The sequence below is a fragment of the Coccinella septempunctata genome, chromosome 4 (genome assembly GCF_907165205.1).
Source record: "Coccinella septempunctata chromosome 4, icCocSept1.1, whole genome shotgun sequence".
In the NCBI taxonomy this organism is placed as follows: domain Eukaryota; kingdom Metazoa; phylum Arthropoda; class Insecta; order Coleoptera; family Coccinellidae; genus Coccinella; species Coccinella septempunctata.
The window spans coordinates 1,533,389-1,558,643 of record NC_058192.1 but is presented as its reverse complement, the minus strand read 5'-3'; the positions used below and the strand labels follow the sequence as shown (position 1 = coordinate 1,558,643).

General features: G+C 38.6%; 1 protein-coding gene across 1 annotated transcript in view; it reads right to left on the bottom strand.

Moving 5' to 3' along the window:
* The window catches only part of LOC123311139 (collagen alpha-1(IV) chain-like), a 30,462-nt gene extending 5,258 nt beyond the window's left edge, over positions 1 to 25,204 (bottom strand). The window contains exons 1-10 of the mRNA XM_044894929.1: positions 25,054 to 25,204; positions 3,627 to 3,836; positions 3,526 to 3,570; positions 3,182 to 3,466; positions 2,870 to 3,118; positions 2,027 to 2,807; positions 1,493 to 1,970; positions 1,319 to 1,434; positions 276 to 1,265; positions 19 to 217 (exon numbers count right to left, since the gene is read on the bottom strand). Of these exons, the coding sequence (XP_044750864.1) occupies positions 19 to 217; positions 276 to 1,265; positions 1,319 to 1,434; positions 1,493 to 1,970; positions 2,027 to 2,807; positions 2,870 to 3,118; positions 3,182 to 3,466; positions 3,526 to 3,570; positions 3,627 to 3,836; positions 25,054 to 25,137 (3,437 nt within the window). The 5' untranslated portion in view covers positions 25,138 to 25,204. The remainder of the gene's footprint in view (positions 1 to 18; positions 218 to 275; positions 1,266 to 1,318; positions 1,435 to 1,492; positions 1,971 to 2,026; positions 2,808 to 2,869; positions 3,119 to 3,181; positions 3,467 to 3,525; positions 3,571 to 3,626; positions 3,837 to 25,053) is intronic.
* Between the last annotated feature and the right edge of the window lie 51 nt (positions 25,205 to 25,255).

Genomic DNA, 25,255 nt, shown 5'->3' with positions numbered 1-25,255 from the left:
GACTAGAATGTAACTAACCCTCTGAAACCTCTATCTCCAATTTCACCCTTGATTCCAGGTAGACCATCCAATCCAGACGATCCTGCGTATCCTTTGAAACCTTTGTCACCTATCTGTCCGGGCAATCCTTCAACTCCAATCTCTCCTCTCTCTCCTTTCAAACCAATTGCTCCGTTGCGTCCAGGTAAGCCAGGTTCTCCGCTCATTCCCTTGAATCCTAAAAGAATTTTATTGAAGTTAATCGTTCAAGAAGTCATCCTCTTCAAGTTGCTTACCGTCTGGACCGAAAACGTCGTATCCTTTCGAACCTGGCAAACCCGGTGTTCCAGGTAGTCCGGGAGGTCCATCATAACCAGGTGGCCCTACCATCCCCGGAATTCCTGGTTCACCTTTTGGTCCACTGAAAGATGAATCTCCGCGTGCACCTTTAGAACCCGGTTGTCCTTGATCTCCTCTTGGTCCTGGCAAGCCAGGATCTCCTTCTAACCCTTCATATCCTCGTAATCCCTTATCACCCCTCTGACCCTTGTAACCGTTTTGTCCGAGTAACCCTTGCGGACCTGGCGCGCCTCTGTTTCCACGGAATCCCATATCACCTCTAGCTCCGGTTTGACCTGGTAATCCAGCGCTTCCAACGTATCCTTGATGACCGGGAAATCCTGCCTCGCCTTCATCTCCTGGAGCACCGTGAAGGCCAGGAAAACCTGGGTCTCCCTTAGATCCAGGTGCACCTACTGGTCCTTGCCACCCGTCTGGGCCATCAGGTCCAGCTTCACCAGGTGCACCGCGTTCTCCTATGCTTCCATTGAGTCCATCTTGCCCGCGTGGTCCTCTTCGTACATCACCCAATTGACCTTTCATGCCAGCCAGTCCAGGTGCACCAGCGATGCCGGGAGCTCCCTTGGGTCCTTTTTCACCTTTGATTCCCGGATAGCCGTCTCTACCGGGAAAACCATCGAATCCAAAATCGCCCGGTTGTCCCTTCGGTCCTGGAAGGCCGTTTGGACCTTCTTCTCCATGTAGAATTGCTAGACCGGGACTTCCACGACTACCCTTTAGCCCTAGTATTCCTGGACTTCCCATTTCTCCAGTTTTTCCATCTATACCAGGCTGTCCTTGGGGGCCCCTATCTCCAGGAATACCAGGATAACCTTTCAAACCTTGTGGTCCAGGAATGCTTCTTCCTTGAGGTCCAGGGTAACCCAAGTTACCTCTTGCTCCAAGATCTCCCTTGAAGCCTCTCAAACCTTTGAATCCGTCAATACCTAATAATTTTAATCGTTAGAATTTGCGTTTTATTTCAATTTGTTCAAATTACCTGGCACTCCTGGCAAACCTGGGAATCCCTTATCTCCACGCAGACGTACCAATTTACCTATCGCATCTCCTGTTGCTCCTTTCAAACCTTTATCTCCCATTTCACCTTTATTTCCACTGCAAAAAAATCAATAATCGGTAAATTTTGAAATATTCAATTTGATGAGATATTTACGGTATTCCACGTTTTCCTTTGTCACCAATTAGTTCTTCTCTGGTTTTATCAGCAGCGAATCCCTTGGGTCCTCTGGGACCAGCTCTTCCTGGTGATCCATCTCTTCCAAAGTATCCATCTTCTCCGGGCGCCCCTTGTTCGCCCTTATTACCTTGTAACCCAGTGGGACCGAGAGGTCCAGGTTCACCCATTTTTCCGTCGTTGCCCATAAATCCTGGGTAACCTTTATCCCCTACTTCAGCAGCCTCCGTTTGTCCTGGAGCGGGAAAAATCAATCTTCCATCCGGTCCATCTGCACCAGGCAGCCCTTGTACTCCTGGAGAACCTGCAGACCCTTCCAAACCAACAGGTCCCGCGATGCCTGCCTTTCCTGGGGTACCTTTTAGGCCCCTTGGCCCTGGTAAACCTACGAATCCTACGGGGCCGGGGTATCCTGGACGTCCACTAACACCTTTTTCACCCTTCACACCAGGTAGACCTGAGAGAACGAACTGGTGGTTTTGTGCTTTAGAAACATAGAGATGTCTTACTCACCTGGGCGGCAAACACCACAATCGTCTCCTCTCTTTCCTTTGACTCCGTTTATCCCGTCGAATCCAGGAATTCCGTCATCTCCATGTAATCCTGGGAATCCCCTTGGTCCAGGTTCTCCTGGTGGTCCGGTCATTTCTTTACCTATTCCAGGAAAACCTTTAGGTCCGGTCAAACCAACGTCTCCTCTCTCGCCACGTAATCCTGCTATTCCCGGTATTCCTGGCATGCCAGGCTCCCCGGCAGGACCGACAACATCTTCACCTCTGAAACCTTTGTCACCTGCTCGCCCGACTGGCCCTGGCGGACCAGGTGGTCCTGTTCTTCCAGGGTTTCCGGGTGTACCACGATCACCATGTTCCCCTTTCCAAGTTAATCCTTTTTTACCTGGTTGACCAATTTTACCAGGAGGACCGGGCTCTCCAGCAGGTCCTTGAGGACCTGGCGTTCCTGGCATGCCGGGAATACCTGCCATGCCCCTGTTCCCGGGGAGACCGATGGGACCCTGAGGACCCTCTACACCTGGTACGATCTTATCAAGCGTTGGATCGTAGGCACCCTTAGGTCCTTCTATTCCTTGAATTCCAGGACGACCTTGTGGACCGTGTTCTCCTGGCTCACCTTTTTCTCCGTCCGTTCCAGGTATTCCCGCGTATCCGGGAGCTCCTTTGTCGCCTTTCTCTCCGGGTTGACCTTTTGGTCCTTCTTTCCCATCTTTTCCTCTGGGACCTTCATATCCTTCATCTCCGGGCAAGCCACGAGATCCTTTCAGACCTGGAACTCCCTGTGATCATACGCGTTCATTAGAAAGATGAAATCAGTTTAATTTTAATTCATTTCACTCACCGAATATCCTTTGGAACCAACTTGTCCTTTGATTCCCCTCGGTCCTATTTCTCCCTTTTCTCCACGATCACCGCGTCTACCTCGAAGAGACTGACTTATTGGTAGAATCCTCAACTCATTTTCTGGAGATTCTCCGGGTTCACCAGCTGGACCAGTGTCCCCTGCTTTTCCCGGTTCACCAGCTACTCCCTTCGTGTAATCTCCACGGTCACCTTGCGGCCCCCAAGGACCAGCCTCTCCAGTTATTCCCTGAGCAACACATATCACATTATAAACTATCCAAAGTTTATCTGAATTGAATCATTCACTCACTTGTATTCCCGGCGTTCCTCTGTAACCTTGTGAGCCCATCGGTCCTCTCGGTCCTTCTGGTCCTTGCCTTCCATCATACCCTGGGACTCCAGGTTCACCTTTAGTCCCGATAGAATTTCCTCCACCTTCTCCAGGTTCACCTGGTGGACCTTGCACCCCGTCGGGACCGGTCGTGCCTCTTCTACCAGGGGATCCAGGGAGTCCTCGTGAACCTGGTGAGCCGTCGGTACCGTTACACCCGTCTAAACCAGCTGGTCCAGAGAAACCTGGCTCTCCTTCGTTACCCTATCAAAAGAAGCCGATTGATAAATGACATAATTCTATAGAAAGGAGATGTTACTCACAGGAAATCCAGGAGTTCCTGACAGTCCTCGAAGTCCGTCATCTCCCTAAAAATAAACGATTATAGAAAATCATCCTTTTTGCAGGACTTATCCCAGCATACCCTTGGTCCCAACTCTCCTTGACCACCAATTTCTCCGGCCATCCCTTTTTCACCTTTGGGTCCATCCGGTCCTGGGAAACCTATATCTCCGTAAATGCCAGGTGGAGCTGGTGAACCTGGCAGACCGGGAGCTCCAGGTCTACCCTTAATCCCAGAGCAATTACATCCTCCATATGCGTTTAGGGCGTTGGCGCAACCACCACAGCCGCGCTGGAAACGAATTGAAATTAACAATTAATTAACTTGCCTTGAAATTATCTGGTAGGATGAATGTTTTCAACATTTTTTCCAACGAGAAATGTAAAAAACATCAGGCACTCTTCCGCGATAAATCAGAGGATTGGGAGTATTATTTAAACTCTCGAATAAAAGGAAGCCGACATCTAACGACAGAAATGAGCATGCCATACAACTAAAAATAATGAATTGCCTCATCAAAACTGCATATAGTATTTCATGTGAGTCACATATATGCGTCGATTTCTATAACAAAACCATCATATGGGACTCGGACAAATATTCGCTTCCTTTTCGGAGTGGAAGGTTGTTTGTTCAAGTATGTGTTATGCCTGACTAAACATGTGTGGTTTTCGCATCAAGCCTGTCGCTATTCGGCAACATCAAATCAAACAACGTAGGAAGAATTCCGAAAATTCGCCTTCTGGATATGTGCTTAAGATGTTCGGCATCTTGAGCAGATGAACCCTGAAGGATTGAAGGATTGAAGGATCGTAGGCATATTATAAAAGGGATCGAATAGGAAATATTGAAAATTTGCAAATTTCAGAAAAATTTCACTTTATATTTGGAAATCTGAGGAACTGAGACATTACAAATACGTACTGTTTTATTTTCTGGAATGTTAGTATACCAGAACAGAAACACCAGTTCTATTTGAGTTCTATTTTTGAAATTAAACTGGAAAAATTATCGTTATATAATCTATTTTCATCGATTTATTTGTCAATATTGAATCCACGAAGAGTTCAGTGTTGAAGTCGGTTCTTGGTTCTTGCAATTCATCCGAAAAATACATACTCCAAAAATAGTCTATGCTGATGAAATTTCTATTTAGGAGTTCGATCGTTATAACCTACCTACGGTTGAATAAAAACACGTAACGTAGGAAGACAGGAATCCTGATTAAAGTGTTTCATTTTCGAAGATATAACTGTGCACCTAAGAATTTCACGATGGATGTCAAACATGGTGATTCTTTCGTTATTTATTCTGTGAAAGCTTCTGCGTCAAGTTCTGCGATATTTTTTTCATAGAAAAATGTGCTATATGTTCTTCTGAAGAACTTTCGCAGTAATCGAAAATTGTCAATTAAAATTAATGTGAAATAATCATGGCACAGAAAGTACAATTTGTCGTTGAGGAGTGATTGGTTGTGATAAATGAGAATAAGCTTTCATAACATCATTTTTAGGTAATATGTTGCAGCTTCATAATTTGGCTCTGTCTGCAAGCCTGCAGGCAGAGATGACGTCATACAGACCAATTTCATGGAACTATAAAAATTCGACATAACTTCGTCGCTGAAATGAAGCATTCTTCAGTTCTCGAGCCTCGAGAGCGTTCTGATTTCTTGAGGGTTATAGGCTTGTACTTCATATGCAGCTTTTTGATTTTATTGACGGATATAATAATGATCGACATTTGAGATAGGTTGATTTCCTAGTACCTAAAGTCTGACTCTGTGTCAGTAGGATATGAAAAGAGTATGAGTTGGTATGTAAGGGACACCAAAATAGCCTAGTTCGTTAAGTTCAATAAGGAAACTTCAAAACAAAACGCTTTTATTTGTTTGTCTTGGAGATTTTTCCTCTTACTTGATTGATCTGATTGATGACGAGATTCATAGCTCCTCCCCAGATGTTCTCGCATGCTGCAGAATTACATTTCCTAAACGATCCCTATTTTTAGAAGTGTCTTGTTTTTCACCCGTTCAGGAGGAAAGTGTTATAGATGCCGGGACTGGATGAATTAGACGAGAATTTATTGTTTCAACGGTTTCAATCGATCCAAGAAACACATGTTTTTGTATCGCGCAATTCGAGCCCCATTCATGAATGCCAGAATGTCGTCCTTCGAGTTTATGTAATTGATAACAGGTCCGTATTAGGGAGATGGGAGAAGCGGTTAACGGATCTGAAAAGACTCGGAAAACTCCTTGAAAATTTTCAGTTATGCGAGAAACTCGAACAGCACTGTAGCTTTTTCAGGACTACTCAAAATAAAGAATTGTAACTACTTGACGAAAATTATTTACTAAACTACACTGCTCAGCAGTTTACAAGGACTTTCCATGAATTTATCTCAGGATTTATTGGTTGGATACACGTGAAAATCATGTTACTTTGTACTTTATGTCTGCTTGAGTGAAATTATTTCATTTATCACTGGAAATGACAGCAAAATGAACAAGTCTGATCACTAGTTAATTGTTAGATTGCCTAATCTTTGGGTTATAGTTATTGATCAGAAGAGTGTTATTCCTTGGAGTTGAAATCCTTTGGCAAGTCGAGCTCATCGACTCGGATGAGCCGGGTGGAATTTAAAACGTGGAAATCCCACACACGTCTACAACCCACATGCGAATTGGGTCAGTACGCCCCTGTCCTCTCCCTATCTTGACCGCTCTCATTCAGTATTATCAATTAGCCCGGAAACAGGCTGTACTGATGTGCAAAAATAATTCTTTTTTATCAATTTGACGATGCATGGAGGTCATTCTCTGAGAATCTTTTTTTGGTAATTGGCGTTTCGGGTATATCGTTAATTTGCATCCCGTTTCTTAATGTGTTTTTTTTTTGTTGGATACAAGTTATCTGGATGGCGACCGAGAGGTCGTTTATCTTCGCATGGGTCGATAGCTTCTGACCTTAATTTCGTGACAATAATTATTATCATTGTTATGAAATTCATGAGATGTGGACCACTGGCTCGAAAATGACCCATTTTCGAAAATAGCCACTTCTTATCAATGTGGATTGAATCGAAATCGATAACTATAAAAGAATAACTTGTTTTGAATGGTATTACAGGATGCTGCTCGCTATTGAAAAGCCAACTCATCCACGCACTACCAATGTAGCCCTTATAAAGGGTCATTAATATGTACATAAGAAACGAAGCTAAAAAGATGGTAAAATCTGTGACATTTTGTCACTTGGGTACTATCTATTCCCCAATTTTTTAATGACCAACGTAGACTGGAAAATTCTCTTTGTTTTTGTGAAAAATGAACCGAAATGCCCTCATCAGGACTCTATAGGACTTCAATCTTCTGAGACCAGTTTCTCTAAAACAATATGAGTTATTGCGTAGGTTTCCACGTGGGTTGAATCTTTGATATCAGTGCCACCCACGACAAAACAGAACATTTTCACGCTTATAAAAGATCGGCTGTAGCGTTTTTTCATGACCTGACAGATTATTTAATCCATTGTCCTTCTGGATATTTCATTCGGTATCCCGGAAGCAGATGAGTGTGATTCTGGCTTAAACAATCTCAGAGAATTGCTATTGACGAGACAAAATCAAGGATGCAATCCTTAAAAAAATATTCATTAAGAGAAAACGAAAAGTCCTAGGCCTCTAAATCACTTGTTCTTGGAGTCAATAAAGATTGAAAAGTATTAATATCTTTTGGTTTCCATCTTAAGGGACTTTGACTCTTCATAATTTGTCTAAGCACCAACTATTTACTCTTTAAGTTAATACTGCTTAAGATAACATAAAATAATAAGTTCATCGAGTGTTTTTAAGAGTTGGCAATATATTGAAAGATGAGCTTTACGAATTTACCGGAGGATTCTTCAAAAAACATTTATCTTCGGTCAGCTTTATAGTGGCCCTTACATTTTTCACTGTTTCCTCCTTAATTCGAATGAAAAATTTTCGGCCGAAAATATTAATAGACCTTTTGAATTTCGAGTCAGATGAAGATTACTTTTGTCCCAGCAATGCGTCATTTTCCGCCACGTTTCGAGGTTATTGAAACCGGAAACATTATCAGTGCAGTTTTGTTCTGAGAAAAGAGATAGGCCTCTTGTTATACGCGTGTCTGATAAAGCGTAATCCATTGTATTCACGCATTTAATTACTTCAAATAGTAATATGGAGAACGTACTATTGAGATATGAAAAAGATACGTCATTTTTTTTAAGTTTTCACATCTAAACTTCGCTGATGCTGTGAAATGAATTTTCTGTTACCTGGGATCTTGACATATGTCATCTGTCAAGGATTGCAAGGCAATATATTCATGATGTAGAGTGCTATGTATTCGTGAACTTACAAATAAAATCGCAACTTTCTATACTTATTTTTTTATGAATAATTTGTTGGGCAGAGAGTTCTTGATTTGTTCCTCACAGTCACATTGTTCGAAAAACAACCATATTGCCGAAGAAAATACGACTATTTCTCTGTCCTTAACTCAAGCCCAAGAGTTATTGGGAAAAAACAAAAAAAAATCCCTTTTCATCGACGTAACTGCTTCATTTGGTCCTATAGTCCTTAGAAGACATTAAATTGGTATAATTTACGATAACACTTGACATTTACTGGACAGCGGGGGCGATAAATGGAATAGCCCACAGATGCCGATTCGAAGATGAAAGTGTTGTTCGATCCACGGAACGTTTAAGTTAAGAGCATGGGTGGGCACCTGAGAAAAATCATTGATAGCTTTGATAGACACCACTTTCGTTTATGAATCTGACAGCGATCTTATGAGAAATGCAGTTTTATGATTTGACCCCTGATCAATCAATCAAACCGTAGATTCCAAAGCTTATAGCCATTCTGAAATTGAACAGAGGCGAAGGTGGCACTATTCTTGCCCTAAGTAGCTCAAAAAAAGAATGCCAAATTACATTAGAACAGAAGCAGACATGAAGTAGTTTGGAAAATCAATAGTCATTCGGGGTAACTGAGCGCAGTGGGTAAGTGTGCGCAGTGGGTAAGTGTGCGCAGTGGGTAAGTGTGCGCAGTGCGTATATCTCGACTATGCAATGTATGAAAGAGGGGTTCATTTGCGTGAAGCTAAGGCGCAGAATCGCTATATTAGTTTTTCATAGGAGTGCGCCGTGCCACGTTTCTTTAACTTTTTATTTGCAATCAATCAAATTCACTAGTTTTCTTGTTAATTTTTAGCATCTCTGCAAATTCTGCCAGGTCCAAGTTCCGAGTCCGACAGTTTTAAACAATATTTTATTCGATCATGGACATATTAATCTAAATATATAATAAAAAATTTTAGGTTCTCTTAGCTGCTCAACTCTATAAGAACGTCAATTCAAAATTTGGCTTACTGGGGAAAGTGTACGCGGGTAAGTGTGCGCATAGATTCATTATATGGGCATTAGTTCAGTGAGGAAAAAATTATTACATTGTTGATTTTCTTGGTTAAGACTCGATCAATATTATCCTATTTGTTCGGAAAAATATGAAGAGCCACCAACAGGGGAATGTATCAAGTGTTGGGTTCACCAGGAATTGTGGCACGAACAATAGTGCAGTGCTTATAAAAAGGCGCTTCTGGATTGACAATAAACAGCATTTCTTTAATATTGTAACATTTTGATGACATTACTTTGTAATTTGTTTTGATTGTGTGGTTCACCAAGCACTGCGTTCACTTACCCCGTGAGGGTGCGCACACTTACCCGCAATACGGGGCATGTGAACGCACTCCGACTTTCACCATTAAATTTCTTTTTGCGGAAAGAAAACGTTTTTGTTTGTTGGCTTTTTGATGTTTTTTTATAGATTAGAAAATTCTCTATCTTATCAATATGCTTTAATTTTCCGAGCTTCAACATTTGAAACAGGGTATGGCTTGAAAGGCAAAAGTGCGCACAGTTGCCCCGAATGACTCTATATGCGAAATGTTACTGAAATTGGAGTCTTATGATTTGGGACAATTTTAAAGTAAATTGTAACTTTTTTCTTGACACTATTTTCAACTAGAAATGAAGATGTTTTCCATTCAGATTGGAATGAAAGGTTTGGTTTGAGAAAACCGAAAAAATTCGTTAGCTGTCTATTGGAATCGAATTTAATACTTCAATGCTCGATCTTATTTTTCAAATATATCTTTTCGAGGTTCAGAGCCTGGTTCCATACCGCTTCGCTCCGTTAAAATTGCCGCTCATGTTTCAAATTGTACAAGATGCATTTGGAATTAGATCAACTACCGAAACAATCCTCATTGCGAAACTTTTTATGACCGGGTTATTTTTAGAGATTACATTTACGAAACTGTCGGATCACGATCACTTTTAATGTTTACAACGAATATTTCTGATTTGGACTATATTTGTTTTTCCACCAACATCTGCCTCTTTCTACGGAGGAAATGGGTTTTGAGTACGTTACAGGAACTACTAAAATCCGCGACTGAACTTTATATCTTGTTGAACTTTAAAATATACAAGCTCGGTTGCGTTAACTGCCTCGATTCGGGGCGATATGGATACAGGATGTCCAACCGAAATACGCATTGAAGGCATGAAACATATATAGGACGTTTTTGACACAATTTTTTTCAATTCTAAGAAGTTGTAGGTACATCAAACTGTTGCTATCTTGAAGGACTGGAAAAGAAACAAATTTTTGCCTCGATTTACAAAAGAACAGTCCTACTTATATCGAAATCCAGATCCAGATGAATTTTTGGATTTGTGCTCAATACTTCGCCGCTAAAAATCCCCTGTATGGAAGACTGAGGTCAGCGAGATGGAAATTATATAGGAGCTTCGTTCACAACGTGGCTGGAGACGGCCCGAAGTAGAGGAATAAAATAATATTCGACACGGACGTTTTTTGCGATATCATGTGACAAAAGAATGCGAGACGAAGTAGGGAATGGTGCTCGAACGATGGACGGTCTAGAGCTTACTGTGCGTCTTCTAGAGAAGCCAATATATAAGGTTCGAGATTCTCGGAATTGTCGAAACTGCACAACAATGGACGCTCTGAATCGAACAACGTCAGCAGGAAACGGCCAACTTGTTATTTAATAACTGCATATCTCTGCAATAATATCTTTCCTGCCACCTCGCTGGCAGGATTGGGTTCTTTTCGTTTTTTTCGTCTGGTTGGTGGTAATCGAAACTGCTGATGGTCTCAAGTGGTAAAATCGCCTGTACGATATACCTGCAGGTGATTGAGATAACGCAGAATCTTTTTCTTGAAAATAAGAGGGATATTTTCATTCCAAATATCTGATGAATCGGTGATATGGTGATTTTAATGTCCATTCAATTTGAAAACAGCCTTTAGATCAGAATCTAGAACTCTTAGACTATATCTACGAGGATATATTGAAAAATTCTTAGCCTACTATAAAACCAAACAAAATTTCAATTTCAAAATATTTTATAACTCAACATATTCTCCTCTTAATTGAATTCATTTATTACAGCGAACCTGCAACGTCTCTAGACCTTTCAAAAAAAATGTTTCTTCTTGATCTGCAAACTAGACCATCACAGCTTTTATTACCTCCTCGTTGGAACAAAATTTACGACCTTTTAAACTCTTTTTCAGTTGAGGAAAGAGATGATAGTCGGATGGAGCCAAATCTGTTGAATAAGGGGGGTGTTCTAGTAATTGAAACCATAAATCACTAATTTTTGGCATGGCAACTTGAGACTTGTGTGCAGGGGCATTGTCCTGCAAAAATAAAACACCTTTCCGCTTCTTTTCTCTTAAATTTTTTCCCGTAGAGTGGTCAGTTATGTCGAATAGCAATCTCCAGTTATTGTTATACCCTTCTCCAAAAAATCAATCATGATTAATCCATGGCACTCCCAAAAAACTGAAGCAAGAACTTTCCCAGCAGATTTTTGGACACGAAACTTCTTAGGTCTTGGAGAACCAGAGTGTCGCTATTCCATCGATTGTTGCTTTGTTTCTGGATCGCAGAAATGTACCCAAGTCTCATCCATAGTAACAATTCGGTTTAAGAAGTCTACATCGTTTTCAAATCGAGCACAGATCGAACGCGATGCTCCTACCCTTGCACGCTTTTGATCAACATTCAAACATGACTGATACAGAAAGTAGCCTTACCGATCGGTCATCATCTTCAAAGGAAAATTTACCTCTTTTGAAGCTTGCAGTCCAATTTTTCACGGTCGCATACGAAGGACATTGATCACCAAGGGTATTGAGCATATCTTCGTAAATCTGCTTACCTCTTAACCCTTTTAAATACAGGTACTTGAAGGTTCGATACTTAAATTTTTCGGTTTTTACAATTTCGTTGGATATCTTCTTTCTTTTAATTTTTTGCGTAACTTTGATTTACTTTTTTGACCTCAAACTTCACACTGACCATTCTAATGAGTTATTATTCGATGCTATGGTAACGCAATAATTGTTTTATGTATGGAACTAGTCTAGGCTAACTGGATATCAATACATCCTCGTACATGAGGATTTTTTGTGATCCTCTTTCTCCTATCAAAAAGTCTCCCATCTTAACTGGGAAAGCTTCTTAATAAGTATAGTTTTGAGTAAGATTTATTTGTAACAACAAACGATAATACCAGCTAACACGTGAATAATCAAATGAACATTCGGAGATTTCAATAGCTGGTAAGGCGAGTAACTGAAGGTATAAATGAAAACCCGAAAATCTCGTGGGGTTTCCTTCATACTATTGCTGCTTTTCAGCACTAATCTACTAATCATTCTTGATAAAATTCGACATAATAACGAACCCACATAAGTTTCATATTTCCATTGATTTTTTCCCGAATTAATCGAATATACTTCTAGTAACCATCATCGAATTAGATTGAGCGTACATATGACATAATACACTTAAAAAAAGTCACCAAATTCGGAGCTCATCCTCCGACTTAGTTACACATTCTCAGTTCAAACCCAAGGTCGAATAAGCTCATCGCTATATTCTCGCAATTTGCATCAAATGAAACATGACAGATCATCAAACCAGTATGCGATTCACAAGATACTTTATGACTGAGTTAGATGTAATAGCAGAAGACGCTCTTTTCGATAAATTAATCAACGAACGAAATAAAACGTATTTGAACTGATTAATGAGCGCGCTGATGTATCCGATTCAACGCCATCCTTATCAGTCTATTATTATCAATTCGAATCCATTCATAAATCGAATAAAACGCTAATTGGCAGAAGTGGGTTCGGTGCTAGCGTATGCCGAATTATTGGTGGACTTATTAATAGAACCAGGAAGAACAATATGATTGACATATCTGGGGAAATATTCAATCAGAGGCTTCGGGCAACAACCAAATTTCAAAGGACTCAATGTCCAGCAAGATATGCTATAAGTAATTTTATCATTCTATTCATTCTAATTCCGAAAGCAGCATATTCTAATAAAAAAATTTAACCCGTTTCGAGCCGAGTTGATTCCACCGAAATTGAGATGAAACACATGTTCTTTAAAGAGAGAACTGGGCTTTTGTGTTACGTAGAATATGTGAAATTTATTGTCACCTTGTACAAATGTTTCACCCACGTACCAAGTTGGTCTCCTACGTCCTACTTATTGATTCATCTTTCCAATGTGTCTGCCATTGAGTCTTGCAGTGATATTGTTTGACCATATGTTTTATTTCGAGATATATGAATATTTTGATGCATCTCCCAGTGTCTAATTTATTAGCAGCAATTATAAATGAGATGGATAGGCTTCTACGTAGATATCTAGTTGTTTCAGCTGTTTTTGAATTGTTTCATATTCAACGCTGATTTGATTTTTCTTGCTTACTATTGCTTAGTAGTAACAGTACGAGTAATTAATAGTAGTGATAAACTTATTGCTCATTTCTTTGAGCCAGTACATCAAATGATCCTAGATTGAGGTTCTGTTCAATGAGAAAACCAACTTTATTTCAGTAGGTGGAATCAATCAAGTGAATAACCACCTACACCAACGAATTTTCACGCAGTTCTATCAGAATTGCGGAAATACTAAGGAGTCTTAGTAGCAGGACAGAATATTTATGCTGATTAGATTTCTGCTTTGGACTCTCATCTTGAATGCTTCATTCGCGAGTAACTTGCAACCTCTGACGACTGAACAGCTTTTATTTTGGACAATGAAGAAAACTTCAGGCACCTTTACATTACTGAAAATTAAAATGATTCATCGTAGTTGGACAAAACCCAAGTTCACGAAACTGTATTTTGTAACCTCTAGCTGTAGTTTATTCTGTGACTATTGTTGATAGGATTTTCTGTAGTCGTCCACAGTACATATGATTTCTACACCGTTTTTTAGGTTAGAGTAGAGTCATGCCCTATCTGTTCTCGTTATACCGCTGATGTCGTTATTTTTCTTAATTTCATTATATGTTGGTTGCCTCCTCCCTTCGTACTCGATGAAGTCTGTATGCTCATTGTTTTGTTTTTTTAGCCTGAAGAAGAGGACAACCGTTCCTCGAAACTGTAGCAATTTGTAAGAATTGAATAATAAATATATTGCCACGATACCGACTCAATTTCTGCTGATTCTTGTTTTTGGCAACTAGAGGTATTTCATTGGTTGGACAAAACTGATTAATTTTTCATTTTCTTCGAATTTATATGGACCAGTCGAGAATTCTTGATTCATAACAACTCACACGATCGATTTTTTCTAAAATTAACCATTTTAAACTATTATAACCTACACAATATTTGTTTTTTGGAATTTACAGTACACGATTTTCTTATAATTCAGTTTTCTTAAGAAGCTTGATTCTAGAGGTTCATTAATTGAAATTATGAACCAAAATCCATCTGAAAATAATATGTACGTTCATAAACCGTTAACAAACACAGACATTCCGTTTGTTACACTCATTGTTCGTATTCATGAAGTTGTTAAATCGATCTGAAACGATTTGAATCGAAGTTTATGATTCGTCATAGATTTATTTCAGGAACTCAATTGTTTACCAGCGTTAAGCTTCGTTTTCAGAATATTCTCAGATGTTTATGTCATAGAGCATCTACCTCTTGCAGCTCTCAAGTATATAGTATAAACAATAGTTAAATTTAGATGTGGTGAATATCTATACAGTGTCTCCTAAAAAGCACGGTTCAGCTGAATCTCTATATATTGATTCAGCACTCGTCCCAGCTGTGTCATGATAATTTCCTTATGTTCTTCAAATTAATCCATTTATTCCATTCAATTCATTGTTTTCAAAAATTAAAATAACATGCGTATCTAGTTTCGCCAACTGTTCAAATTATATCGTATCAATTGAACGAAAAACAGAATTAATCGATAAATCACTTAGAGCCAGCGACGAATTGAAAATATTTAAATTATGTCACAACCTAATAAATGAATGGAGTTCAACAGGATCAAACGAAACTCGATGTGTATCAATGTAATGAAGCTGAAACGAATGAGACTTTTAGGACATCTGAGATGGGTTACGTTTAGGGTCGGAGATTATGATATCGCAGTTTTTGGCGGCTTATTCTAAAGATTCATTCAAGCGTATTCTGTCTTATCATTTCTTTGCTCGAAGTTTCCGAGATTAACGAATGAATTATCAGTCAGAAATAATAAGTGGCGAATTCTTGGCGATAAAATTATTCTATTTTCTCACAACTTCAGAAACAAATAATTTTTTATGGGTGATGCTGATGGGTCAGAAAATTTGTTTTCCTGATTTTGAAAGTTGGAATTCGGGGGATATATGTAAAATATTGGAAAAAGGCTTTTGTCACTTCTATTTTCTGATTGGTTACTATAATAACGTTCAAATTACTAAAACATAACAATTCTAGAATCTGTTCGATTGGAAAAAACATTTTATCTGAACTATAACCATTTCATCCTTGATGAGTTTCGCTGAAACTCCGAGTTGCATCTCGGGAATTCAGAATCGACATCTTGAGGTTCAATGATCTTGCAGCATTCAACAATAGATTAACTAGTAAAAGCATAATGAAATGCAATCCGTTTACTGCTTTTCTTGCATTCCACGGCTTGAGGAATGAACTTGTGCATAGTGACACAGAATTTTATCACAAAACTTTTGCAAAATTTCGGATATTTTAGCTTTTCCAGAAACTGAAACATTTTTCAAGTACTCTTCTTCTACTGAGTTGCGTTGAATAAGAGAATACCTCATACAGCGGAGCTTACAACCGATAACCCAAATAGAAACAATAAAAACTATTAATAGATACCCGTTCAACTTCAATGAAAATAATAAATCGTTGATGAAATCACAGGAAACGAAACTTGCCACCAAATGAGAGACTTAAACCCAAATGTAACGAATAAAACGCTACTTCCGTACCTGAAACCTGAATATTCAGAAACTGACAAGGGTTAAAAAAAAATCAGGACAGTTTCTTCGAGTGGATATGCGTTTTATGAGTTTGTTCCGCCTTTACTACTCATCCAAAACCCTCGTCCGATTAACTCCATTCATTTCTGCAAAATTATAACAAAATATTGATTTGAGAAATGATGGGTAGCAAGTCAAAACTTGTGCTCCACTTTGGTAGCCAAGGACGAGATTGGAAAACTGTTTCTTCATATATTCTGTTGAAATAACGAAGAGGTGCTGCCCTGTCTCGACTTCGGGTCCACGTATCACGTGGTCATTTGGATTCACGATAACCATCATCAATTTAAAGGTACTGCAATTATCTACGATAACCATACGCGCTGGTGCAGACCCCAGACCTTAGCCATGACGGCATAAATCCCAATGCAATTTAACAATGTAATAAATATTTCGTTATGTTCGATCAAAAACGAAGATATCGGGTATATAGGTATTTATATGGACTTGTGCATACGCTAAACTGTTGTTACAGTACCTCGTTGCGTTCCACTTCTGCGTGATTGATATTATTGCCGCTGATCTCTCTGCCGACACAAGAAACCTGATATTCATTTCTTGACTTACGATGGGAGATCGGTGGAAACTGAAATATAGTAATCAGACATCTTTAGTTTGACGTATAAACTTGAGGCTGTATCGGAACACATTTTAGACTGTAGGAGAGTGACTTGCAGCTACAACAGCCATATCTCCACTTGTATTCAAGTTTTCAAATAGTTTTGAGAGCTTCTATTGACGGCAAACCGAACAGCCTGGCAGTAATACCCTATATTATGTTATGTTTGTGATGACCATCCATTCGATTGCAGGAAAAAGTGAAATTTCATTACATAACACTGGGAACGGATGAAATTTTAAATTTTCTTCATCCCAATGGATGGTCAGCACAGATATCCATCATACAAGAGACACTTGTGAACTGCGCAGAGAGTTGGGTGATTCTTCTTTCTTGAACAAGTGGAATCGATGTTCTTTTCGGCGATAAGCTTTGTGGCAACTCAGGCAACTGCAAAGCTCTCCGAATGACTCACAATCAGCATTCTCCATCAGCGAAGTGCAAAGCAATGCATATGCATGCCTCCCATGAATAAATCCGCTCAATTAAAATGATAAATACCGCAGAGATTAAATTGCGGTCAACCGAATAATCATCGAATCTAGATCGGCCGAGTGGTTAAATGGTTTCAAGATGCATTACGTCACTGTCACTGTTTCCAGCTAACGTCAGTGACATAATTGTGAATTTTTTCCTGTTTATATTGAGGATGATGACTTGAACACATACGATAATGTTCATAAATAAATTTTACGGTTTTCTCTCGTCGCGGAAGCTTGTTAATTTCGTTCGATCGTTTTGCTCGCGTTCTTTCTGACAGACGCTGAATTGTTCGTTTCGCACTAATACGAAAAAACGCCAGAATGCAATGTTGCGAAAATTTATGGGAATTCAATACGATGGTGCGGAATAAACAGAATAGTTGCGGAAATGCTTGGATTACTTGTTTACAAATAGGAATGGGGAAGATGATCGAAATGAATGCCAAAGCTGTTTTTCGCTCGAAGAAGGATATCACTCGATTCTTCTTCCTCTGATTTATCATCACCGACTGAGTTTACGATAAGTGAAAGGTGCCACTTTAATCACTCAACACTTCATTGAGGCTAACCTGAAAGAGGAGCGTAAGCTCTAGGCTCTAGAATGCAGAAACCAAAACAACATGTTTAGTTGTTGGTCGTAATCCCCAAATGGCTCTGTAGTGCTCTACAAATTATGGCATTTTAAAGTGTATCTATCAGGTAGCTGGAAGGTCGAGATCCTTATCTTTAACACTTGTTGTACGTCTGCTTTTCGAAGATTATCCTAATCGGATTTGATGGCAGCTCTCTCCGGGTGATTTGTATACGGTGTTAGGGTCGATAATAAGATCTTCACTGGAGATATTGTAGATTTAATGAAAGCTCTTGGTGATTGGGGCTATACGAAAGGAATGAAAGGATGCATGTGTAATTCCGGAGTGAATTGAGGGAAGTTTAAAATTAGTTTCGCTCAATTTTCAGGCGAGTTGATTCGACGAGGTTACAAACTTTGTTTACTGTTTCTTATAATGACTTCAGGCGAAATTATAACCTCACAGTTTGAGTAACGTAAATTAAGAAGAACGAATAGAAAAATTCGCCCATGAGCCATAGAAGATTTTATCAAGAACCACTGGGGATAACTCGATAATATTTGGTACAAGATTCTCACACCTCTTGGCAGTGATAGATTGATTTTGATGTTTATAATATTGTTAAGATAAATGTGCAAGTCAAAGACTCACTCACTCAGACATTCTGTCTCACAACAACGAAAAAATTTGAATGAAGTATGCTCATTCATGCAATCGGTATCAACAGACGAATTAGGGCTGTGTAGATGATCTACACAACCCAGAAAATATAAAAGAGAAGAAGAAAAAGTAGAATAATCCCTTCGATATGAATGATTCACTTGTGTAGAGTCAGGGCAACTGTGCGCACTTTTGCCTTTCAAGCCATACCCTGTTTCAAATGTTGAAGCTAGGAAAATTAAAACATATTCATAAGATAGAGAATTTTCTAATCTATGAAAAAACATCAAAAAGCAAACAAACAAAAACGTTTTCTTTCCGCAAAAAAAAATTTTATAGTGAAAGTCGGAGTGCGTTCACATGCCCCGTATTGCGAGTAAGTGTGCGCACCCTCACGGGGTAAGTGAACGCAGCAGTGCTTAGAGAACCACACAACCAAAACAAATTACAAAATAATGTCATCAAAATGTTACAATATTAGAGAAATGCTGTTTATTGTCAATACAGAAGCGCCTTTTTATAAGCTCTGCATTATTGTTCGTGCCACTATTACTGGTGAACACAACACTTGATACATTTCCCTGTTCGTGGCTCTTCATATTTTTCCGAATAAATAGGACAATATTGATCGAGTCTTAACCAAGAAAATCAACAATGTCATAATTTATTTCTCACTGAATTAATGTCCATATAATGAATCTATGCGCACACTTTCCCCCGTAAGCCAAAATTTGAATTGACGTTCTTATGGAGTTGAGCAGCTAAGAGAACCTAAATTTTTTTATTATATATTTAGATTAATATGCCAATGATCGAATAAAATATTGTTTAACACTGTCGGACTCGGAACTTGGACCTGGCAGAATTTGCAGAGATGCTAAAAATTAACAAGAAAACTAGTGAGTTTGATTGATTGCAAATGAAAAGTTAACGAAACGTCGCACGGCGCACTCCTATGAAAAACTAATTTGGGGGTTCTGCGCCCTTGCTTTACCCAAATGAACCCCTCTTTCATACATTCCATAGTCGAGATATACGCACTGCTCACACTTACTCTCTGCGCTCAGTTACCCCGAATGACTCTATAGATTTTTTCTTTAAATTCCGATTTAGAATGGCTGAGAGACTTTGTAAATAATGACTTTTTCAAGCTTCAAAACGATCGAAATAAAATCATCAATGAATGAACTTATCTTTGAAATTTGCGAATTCATATACCGGGATAGATGAGAACATCTCATCGAAATACCTCGAGATGAATACTTGTTATTATTTATCGTATATGCAAATCGTTTCAAAATTCGTTAATCCGTTCAGTCTGGCCCCCTTTCTCTCCATATTTGGCACCGGGATCCCTCTTGTGATCAAGTCATTGTGAACGAATGTATCTGCTCCTTCATGACCAGTTTCTTGGCGCAATTAGGTCAAAACTTGTGCATATGGTCTGTGTGTGAACGACTTCGGATGAAGTCATGTTCATTCCGAAATAAACAGAGCGATTATGACACAGGAAATGTCGATCGACCGGCGCGTTTCAAAAAAAATCTTATCAAACAAATTACCATTCATGTCGTCGTATGCTCCGCGGATGGAAAATTTATTGTGATGGATCTTTTTGGATTCTTAATTGTCGCTCGATGTTATGGGAAAGAATTTGTTGGCGGTATGAGATGAGAGCTCGACATAGTACTGTTTGAAAATACTGCAAATCCTCTGAAAGATTACTTTTATCGGAAAAGTTCAAATTGTAGTCGGCAGTCCTACAGCTCACCCATTATCTCCCAAGGAATTGGACCATTTCTGAGGAGAGGACTGAGACACATAAATTCCACGCGAGCGTAGCCGCTGGCAGGGGCCAGTCTGATATAATCAAGAAATGACATGCCTTATAATTTTCTTTATCAAATGACCCGATACGTCTCATCCTCACTGGTTATTTTCTCATGATCAAGACAACTGACGCTGAACTACCATAGGGGGAGGTCACAATGGAACACCTAGAGCTACAACACAAGTACCAAGAGTTGGAAAGTGGATAATTATTCATCCCGCGTATTCGAAATGTAACTCTAGAAGAAAGCACTTCTTCGTGAACCTTCAACAGCAATGTAATCGACCAGATTTTAATTAACATGCTCTCCCAGCATGCGGTTAAACGCTTAATTATAAGGTTCAATACATCAAAAGCATGCGAATCGATGGTGCACCGTCCCCAGCTGCACCGAATGCCCATCTGGTAATGGAGGACCGGCCAGTTGGACCAGTCAGTGATCTCGAATTTCATAGCTCCAGAGGAACAACTTATTACACTTCTGATACTGTAATAAGATATAACGTTTTTCATTTAAACCTAGCAGGGACCGTAAAATCATAACTTTTGTAGGTTGGTACTGCTGTCTTTGACATCTGTCAAAAATTTTATGGCTATACAGGATAAGTCTTCGACTCGTACAAATATTTTAACAGTAGATTCTTGAGGTCAAAAGAAACACTTTATTCCATTTCCATTTTTTCCGAATCGGCTCGGTTTAAAAGATACAGGCTGTTGAAAAACCATAAAAAAAGGTTATTTTTAGTTCTATTCACAAAAGGTTTTATCGAATGAAATGAATTTAGGAATATAGTTTTACATTTATTTGATGAATCTTCTTCGAACACAAGATATCACCCATGTCTTCCAGTTTTCTCATTATGACCATTACGTACCATAAAAATACCAAAAATTGGAGGCTATCTTATGAATATTTGAACGTTTTGTGAAATAAAAGTATTGCTCATATTTTCTAGTATAATGCGACGTTTTTGAGTAATTTTATGTTCAAAAAATAAAAAAGTATCTGTGATATTCGGAAAAATTGGGAACTTGCTGAATAGAACTCTGTTTAAAAGGTCAGATGTGTAGTATCACAGATTTAGCTAGTTATTCTGAAGGTTATTTTGTTTTTTCAGGCTTGGCACAGCTCATTATGAAAACCTAAAATGGCTATATATTTTTATCAGGGCCGAATCGGAAAAAATGGTGAAGGAAAAAAGTGTTTCTTTAGATCTCAAGAATCTAGTGTTCAAATATTTGTACGAGTCAACTCACACACTCACAAAAGCGTAATACAGTGATGAAATTTGATATAAAACTTCATAAAATGAATAAATCAAATCGAATTTCATCTCACTATGATCCTACAGTCTTTTAAATAAACCATTACCGAATTTCATTCGAATGAATGAGCTTCCAACATGTGTGCATAATATAAATATACACAATGTAATTTTCGCTATATATTGCTAGAATGGAATAATAAGGCATTGAAGTACGCAAGAATTCGAATATCAGCAAAAACTGACTCAACAAAGTCAAGTTTCGAACCTTGACGTTTGAGATAAGTTCATTTATAATCAACGACAAAACTTGATATAATCATCAGGTAGATTAGGGAGGATTGCAAGCATTTAAGAGCTTATCTCCCATGGGTAACATCGAAGGAAATTATGCCACAATGTTTTCTTTCGAAAATTAGTCTGGAAATTTCGATGAAAAGCAAGGTGGATAAATTTATATTCTATGATGGAGGATGGAATACAAATCTTGAAAGATTCCATTAGAAATAATGTTGCATATTGAGAGATACCCCTAATTTTTTTTTCCTATCAAAGGTCTCTGAAATATCTTCTAGAATGCCGTTCAAATATAGACACTGCCTGCGAAATTTTCTTCGTGTTCGGTCTGAAAATTTGTTTATCGAGTCAACCCAGTTAGCCCCAACCTCCGAAGTCTACGACAAAGTACCTACATATCTCTTCCTGCGGTTCTATTTGGTCGAGTTGGAAGACAACTCTTCAGCACATTACCGACAGGGCAGTATCTTCGGACAGGATGATTTATACTCCTGTCTCGCCAGTCATGCATTCACTTATTTTATCTCAGCTGAACTTGAATACGTTTGCTGAACTGTTCTTACGGATCCACTGCTGATAGGGTTGTCCGATACGAGGAAAATGCAAATGCTCTTTTGAGATTCATTGAACACTCTGCGGTAGATTCAGCTTCTGCACCCTTTTAAAAGATAATCCAGCAACCTAGCCACGGCAAGAATATTTGTCAAGAAGAACAGATTCTTCATTGGCGAATAAAAAAGGTTTCGAATTTCACAGGAAGGTTCATTCATATTCTTCGTTCGAAAATGATGCCAAATTCCTTAGGAAACTTTTCAGTTAACTGCAAATTGCCAAAAATTCAAGGAGTCAAACTGGCAATCATAAATATTCCTCAACTATGAAAGTTTTTGAAAGTTAGCAAGTGGTTTCCTGCTATAAGAGCGAATTTTTTGCTATACTAAATCTTCTTAGTAAAAACACTACTATTTTGGCTGTCAAAAGTTAGAGCATCCATTATTCGAGTACAGATTTTATTCAAAAAAAGTATTTAAAAGAAGCTGTATGGTTACTTTTGAGATTATAAAGATTGCAAGAGAAAACCCAAGAAAAAAGAACTCTTCGATGGAAAGATCCCAATGAAAGGACGGTAAATATTAAAAAAATCAGTTTCGCCTCTGTTCGATGACCAATTGCATATCGTCGAGTACCGTTCTGACCAATTACACCAAATTTTCCAGACAAATTGACGTTAAAGTTCCTGTGTGGTCCATCGATTTTCTTATTCAAGTTATAAATCACGTTGGCCAACTTAATTCCAGCGCAATGATGAGGCTCTTTGAATATGATCTCCGACTGCTTCAAGCACCTACCCATTCATTTACCACTTGTTCGAGAGTACCAGATGAAGATTGGCCTCTTCACTTATGAATTTCGTCTTCTGATTTCAGTTTCCGACCTAGTTTAGGTACCTGCTCGAATTTCACATTTTCAGAAATCTACAAAATTTCGATATTCCTTAATTTACGCCAATACGAAAAAAAATCAACGTTTGAAATTGAGGGTTTATGCTTGAACATTCAACTATCATTGAAGTGAACTCGTCCAGTCAATAATTCTCATTTATAGGAGATGTATTTGGATAAAAATCAAATGATGAACCTTTCAAATCAATGCTTTGAACACTTGTGGTGAAAAAATAGATGCAGGTGGTCAGTGGCTGATTCAAATACGAAAATTGATGAATGAGCCTGATTGATTTTACAGTAGAAGGTGTTTATTGAATGTAAATATTTGCATAATAAGTAGTGAAATAACTTCTCTATTCGGCATTATTTATAATTTATGATCAATACGGACGAAAGAGTTCATGATTTTGGAATGTTATTGCCTTATTTGATCGTCTGAAGAACTCTTACGCTAAAGTCACAATCTATAAACGAAGCTGTTTATTCAATATGCAGAATGTCTCAAAATTATTGCAACAAAATTTGGTCTCGATAATCTGTGACAATATTTTCGAGTTTTGCCAAGAAGGACTCTGAATTTCGCCCCTAAAAATAGCCACATCATTTTAGCTAAGAATCCCTTGTGCATGACGTTTCTTCAGTAAAAACCGATTTTCGCATGTTGATAAATGATGAAAAACTGAGAATTTAATTTAATATTCTTCCAACAGATTCAAGAGTAGATGAGGTCATCTTTTAATGACTTTGTCGATAAAATTAATGTGGGAAATTTAACTCTCAAGTAGGACCACCAATTTAAATAATAAGGAACTATTCTATACAGGGTGAGTCAGAAAGAATAAGTCAACTATGAACGATTGGGCTGCCTTTATGTATGACCAAATGAGTATATAGGGTGTCAATTTTCTTCAATTCCTCTAGACACTATTTCCGGATGAATTGGGTAGTGGATGTTTTTTGAAATGAGGCATTCAATGTTTATACAGAATATGGATATTTTCATTTTCCAGTAGGACGCTTTCTATATTTACTTTATTGCCTTGTATGTCGCTTTTGAGATATTTTTGAAATATAGATTTTTCAGCTCAAAGAGTATATCATTGAAGCCTTCATAAGTAAAGTTATCTGCGAAAAACGCATATAAACCTTGATAAAGAATAGGTACATTTACCGAGCATTTCCTCAAATATACAGCTCAGTAATGATTGGGACTCGATGATTACTGAGAGATATCCATCAATTTTGTATACAGGGTGTTAGTAGATATGGAATAGATTTCAGAAAGTGATCATTCGAAATTGGGGAACGTTTTTCGAAATATAAGTATGAGAAAAAATTATTCATGAAGTAAAGAGCCACATTTTTGTTTTGAAAACTGAAAATATCGTGAGAACGGAATAATGTCATACTCGTCTTCGCTTGCGCAGATGCTGCAAATCACACCAGTGCGGGAAATGAATATTTCATGCTAGTTGAACCGTGTAGCACTATTTCTGCGGCATTAGCATGTAACTTATTGGCACTTCTTATCATTATTTCCAAATTTGACATATATTGTCAAATCGTTTCGGTAATTTTGGAATGCTGTTTCGAAATAGGCAATGCGGAAATGAGTTCATTTCCACATATGATAAGGTAATGAAAGCATTGTTAGATCACAAAGAGTTGAACAATGACAGTTTTCCATGAAAGAAAAAATAGTGACGTTTTGAATAAAATATTCACAGGCTTTGTTTACAATTTCTTTGAAATTGACAGGTATGGGATACCGGTGGGCGAAAAACCACCTCTGGTGAACCTTTTCAGCGAACGGCGGCGTACGGGGGTCGGTCGTTAAGTTTCGGGCGCAGTTCCTGTCATAATTTCGGAAAAACTGAAAACTTACCAGAGCCTCGACATGATGCACTATCGTAAAAACGAAATAAACACCGAGGGCAAACGCCCGGCAGTAACCGAGCCGCAGCGTCATAGCCTACTAGCGGTTTGCTGAAATTCGTGAAGAAACAGATGAACTTTCTCCCACCATCGCATCTTCGAGCTTACTCAAAGCTCCGCTGACTTAAGTCAAATACGGGATTTTTTCAGAA